Below are 5277 nucleotides of genomic sequence, written 5' to 3'. Positions count from 1 at the left end.
AAAGTTACTTGATTGCAGCTTAGAATTACATAATGCCCTCATTTAAAGTATTATTTCATATCTTTTTATAGTAATTTCTCATCAGTTTTTGCACTCAGAACTATCATAAAAAGTTTGTAAGTTTAAGAAAAGAGGTAAACTTGTGTATCATCCAGCACAGGCTACTAAGATGATACAAACCCTAGAATCAGAAAGCCTATAGCTCTTTTTAACATTGTATATACAGATACATTTACTGTGAGGTTACCAGAATGTCTTCAGTGCTGCATTAAATTTTACGAGGCTCGTGAATTTTACTGACGGGCCACAAACAAAATATACTGAAATGTATTTTCACTTGTTTCACAAATCTTTTACACTGCTGAGGACGATGACTTCTCCCCTGCGATACAGTCCCGAAGGAACAAGCATTCTTTTAGCAAGTAACTCATTCAATAAACCTCACAGAAAACCCTTTTCACATTCAGCTGAGGGTTTTAAACTGATGGGGGAAACCGTCAAGTAAATATTAGTGTATGCGCACGCATTCATGCTATGCTCCCACTGTCCCCAGGCGACGCTCTGCTGAGGCCTCAGCTGGTCAAGATGATGCCCTTCACCCTGAGTAGACTGACCATTTCCCTCCAGCCTTCCCTGGAGAAGTTTGAGAACCTTCTGCTGCAGCTCATCAATGCCGACTGCCATGACACAGTAAGGCCAGGCTGCCACGACACACAATGATGGTGCTTCATCCATGCAGGGACATGGGGCTGTCTTATTAGGTGTACAGTCAAGTTTAATCATTGTATGGTCATACAGGACTCAAATTAGAGTTAAATTGCTTTTGTGACAAAAAGGAGGTGCACTGATTGAAATAAATAATGAAATTCTTATTTATACTCAGAAAGCAAATATGTATTTTTCCTTATCTTACATCTACAGAGTTTGTGCATTTTCTTCTGAGTGATATGTTTAACAGGAAAAACAAAAACACTTTAAACGTACATTAAATGCACATGTCAGCCTCATCCATCTAGGTACAATGCGTACATTCTGTCCTGATAACATTTAATCCCTTTGAGGGAACTGTTTACTACACTTCCCCCAGTAAAGACGGACACGACGGCCTTGACACACCTTTGCCGAGGTTATTTTCTCCAGCTTGATGATTTCCTTTATCTCACTTCCCATTCTTTTGATGTGAGAGTGCGAGGCCCTTTTACAGCTGCCGCCACAATTTAGGGCATATCATCTGCACCGTAAATAGAGCTTATCTGTTTTCGTCTCACTTTCTTGTCAGTAGAATCTGTGATGGTTAACCTTGTTTGACAGGTGCAGTTTTGGACTAGCAAATATATGTAAAGTAGCTGCACACTGTCTGTTCATTTAAGTTTAAATGAGACGTGCCCTTGGTGGGGATAAGAACTGATATGACAGTGCTGTCTGTCATTGTTACTGGATCCAGGCTGGATTCTGAAAGTCAAACACGGAGCACTAAGAAAGGGTTTAAAGTTGATTAGGCTCAGCTTATAGCATGCTCCAGAGCACCAGGTAAATTTGGGCTAAGCATTACTGTAACAAGATAACTCTCTACCTGTTATGTCTTTTCTTAAACTTGCTCAGTCTTTTTAACTAATTTTTTTGACTGATGGAAGAACTAAAACAAAACAAACACTGGGTATTAGAGGGTTGTGAGAGTAAAATGCAGTTTCAGATGGAAATGTTGGACAAGAACAGTTAATGTGGTTGTTCATTCATAACTAAGTCAATAAAATAAGGGTTTTTATTATGCTAAAAAACTATATACAATATATTCAGACAGCCTGAAACAGACAAACAGTTTTATAATATTCTTGTTTGGTTTGTTTAATCCTTTCTCTGACCTCAATTAAATAAAACGAGAAAAATGAATAACATATTTTCTGGAATAATATAATTATATAACACACACATCTTTTCCTTTTAGTATATAAATCAAGGGCTTCCTTTTGAGTCACCCTCATATCTTTATTGGGAATTTTCATTCCTTTCATGGAAACTGGTATGTCTGTTTAAATTTAGTTCTATTTAAAAGATGCATTAAAGAAAATTGGCTCTTGCTAACTTTTCATGCTGATCTGTTCCAGTGTATTGAATCGCAGATTTATACGCTGGCAATGGAGCAGCAATAAGTGCGTTTTATGTGACAGATAAATGGGCATTAGGGGACTGAAATAAAAACAAAAATAAATCATGGACGTGCACAGGAAATCTTAGTAAAAACTCACAGATTGCCTTTAAATTTCCTATGGCACATTTTGCCCCTTAAGGTACCAACTCCCTAATGAGCCACCGTCTGGACAATGATCATTAAAACATCAAAAAGACAAGCTTTGAAAGGCTAAGGGCTTTTGGTAATTTTTCTGACTTTGCTCATGAGGGCCCAATCAGTGATAGATGACTCTGCTACTTTTGCAGTCCAAGACAACAATGATGCAGCAATGGAACCTTTTAAAGGAGATCTATCCTGCTTTTAAATCCTTATTTTTCACATTTAAATCATTCAGTTTGGTCTTTATGAAGTGGAACTTCAATGCTTTGTTTTGAATTCCTCTTTATTGTAACTCCACAATCCCCTTTTTCACTCCTTTTCTGAGGTGTTTCTCAGAATCAGATCAACCCGCTTTTGAGGCTGTTTATTTAAATGTAAATTAAGCTTACAGACTGGTCTATTCCAGTTTAATAGAGGCTGTGATGACTATATAGCAGTGCAAAAACTTTTTATTTACTAATGAATTAAGACGTCAACAACGGAAGACTTGTCCATCCAGCCGTACGTTGGAACCAGAGTCTGACCCAGAGCCAGAGGAGAATAAAGACCACCAAACTGGAGTTGGCAGTTCTGTTGCAATAATGTAATAGTTTAGAAATATGACTCAAAAAGAAGGTAGAGATATCTACGCAGCACCTGGAGAGACTAAATTAAACTTTTCTTCACTCCTAGAGTCTCCAAGCACACAACAAAATTAATTTATCAGCGAACATAAAGTGGATTTTGCATGATATGTCCCCTTGAAGACATCTTACATCTTGTAGTTCATAAATTTAATTAGTTAAATTTAATAGACATAAACAAAACATTTAAAGTGAGATGTTTATCTATTAAGTTCTTGACCTCATTTCTAAGATTAGGCTTTTAATACACCTCTAGTGATTTTATATTTTAATCTACGTGTAAATAACATTGTTTTCATGCGCTTGTACAACATTCAGTTGTACTTTTAAGCAAACAATAGAAAGCAGACTACAACTTTCTCTCAGTGACATAAGTGACATGTTAGCATGAATAATTTTCTCATTTTGGCTTTCACAGCCCCCCACCACTTACACACACACACACGCACACACACCTTTTTTCATAACTTTAGCAATATGACGACATTCTCACGTCTGAGAGAGGTGCTAATACATCCAGAAGCCAGCTTGATTGCAGCTTTTAATTAAAGTGTGTGCATGTGCGAGTGTGTGTTTCTGTGTGAGCCAGCGAGACTGTTGGGAGGAAAAAGAAAAAAAAAGTGTGTGATCGGTGTGTGACCTTTAAATGTGTGACTCCAGCTGGATTGTCGTCAAGCTGTCTACGAAGTGATGCTGACACCTCACCCATCAACTCAGTTTTGCTGTTGCATGGCGGGGGGGCGGGGTGTATTTGTGTGCGTGCACTTCTGTTTGATCCCAACGTATGTGCTTAAACTGGTAAAACTGGAGTGGCGAAAAACTAAAAAAAAAACTGAGGAAGATGACTGTACCACGAAGCATGAAACGAATCCTTTATGCTGGCTGCAGCTCTGACATCGAGCCTTCACATAATCTCCACATAAGTATTGCTATATTTAGTTCGACAAACCATTCTGCCGTATCTTCTTTTTAGAGTCCACTTATTCATGTATTGTACAGCCAGTACCCCAGTTGATGTGCTTGCCATGTGAACTACTCGAGCTACTTTCTGCAGCTTCACACTACACTTTAATGAGCACTAGACTGATTCGAACTGTGGGCTTGAACCTCTCCAAACACTCTCTAACCCCCAGTTAAAAAACGCTAACTCTATTTATCTTCAGGGTTGCCTGAACACATCTGCCCTCCTGCACTAGTTTGAGTGAAGCCAGAGGCTGTGTAACCTTAAACGACTTGTAGCACCCGCTAACCTACAGCCTCAATAAAATCTATTACTGTTGATGAAAGGGCATCGGATCTTGTCAGAATTTTCGTAACATCTTAGCTTTTGATCAAAAGACCAGAGATAATGGAAGATGATGAAGAGGAGGAGAGTAGCAGGCGAGGACCAATGCCACGCTGCAGGCAGAACAAAATGCCCGAGGCTGATTTAATGAATGGAGAAAGACTGTGGCAACAAAGCTCCAGGAAGTTTTTACTTGTGCGTAAAAGAGCAAAACTCGCTCAAAGTAGGACTGTCCCCGTGGACGTGGTACTATAAAAAAGACAAAGGAGTTGTCACAAACGTTGTTCTCAAAGGACACCCAGTTTGGCTGCGGGCTGGTCACCACTCTAACCAATGCAGTGTAAAAAAGGGGATTTAATGTATTAGATCACATCAAATATGCATGAAGTTCAGGTCTTTTGTGAGGATTGACGATCCCATCATAAGGTGAAATAGACTATGAAGGATTATAGACCCAATAAGCCAGAGAAGACGGAGAATGCACTGCAGCTGGATGAAAGATAGATAGATAAACTTTTAAACTTTTATGAACTGTTTTCTCTGTGATGTAAGCTTTAATGTTTTATAGGGCAGATCTTTGATATGACTGCTTTACCTGAAAATACAATGTTTGTAGTTTTGATTCAGGCAAAACCTCAGTCTGTTAGATTCAAAACAGACTGACACACATTTGTTTCCACTAGTTTGTGATGTATGGAGCCTGCTAGGACAGAGATTCTTAACCTGTGGGCTGCGGCGCATCCTTGAGGGCCTCAAAAGAACAACAGTTTTTAACTTTGGGCCGCAGAGGACCATGGGACCACATTGATTTTAAATAAGGTGCAATACACTTTCTCACCACCAGTAGCGGTAGTGCACCACTCAGTTGTTTAACAACATTTTTTAATATGTAGAAGAAGAACCTTAGAAACCTGCCGAGAACGAAAACTTATTTTAAATGAAAAGTAGAAGCAAAAATGAAAGTAACTCATCAAAAAACACCAGTTTGTCACTAATATGAAGTGAAGCGTCTGTTTTTACTATGCAATATTTTAAAAGTTCCAAACATTAACAAATACAGTTGCAGATACAACTATATA

At 38.6% G+C, this 5277-nt stretch overlaps 1 protein-coding gene across 3 annotated transcripts in view; it reads left to right on the top strand.

Annotated features, from left to right (window-relative positions):
- The window catches only part of nphp4 (nephronophthisis 4), a gene marked incomplete in the record, with an annotated part of 156485 nt that overhangs the window by 41248 nt on the left and 109960 nt on the right, over window positions 1-5277 (top strand). For all 3 annotated transcript variants that reach the window (XM_014020399.1, XM_014020398.1, XM_014020401.1), the window contains 1 exon segment: window positions 554-690. In XM_014020399.1, the coding sequence (XP_013875853.1) occupies window positions 554-690 (137 nt within the window).

The sequence above is a fragment of the Austrofundulus limnaeus genome, unplaced genomic scaffold (assembly GCF_001266775.1).
Source record: "Austrofundulus limnaeus strain Quisiro unplaced genomic scaffold, Austrofundulus_limnaeus-1.0 Scaffold251, whole genome shotgun sequence".
Lineage (NCBI taxonomy): Eukaryota > Metazoa > Chordata > Actinopteri > Cyprinodontiformes > Rivulidae > Austrofundulus > Austrofundulus limnaeus.
This window is presented reverse-complemented; position numbering and strand designations above follow the sequence as displayed.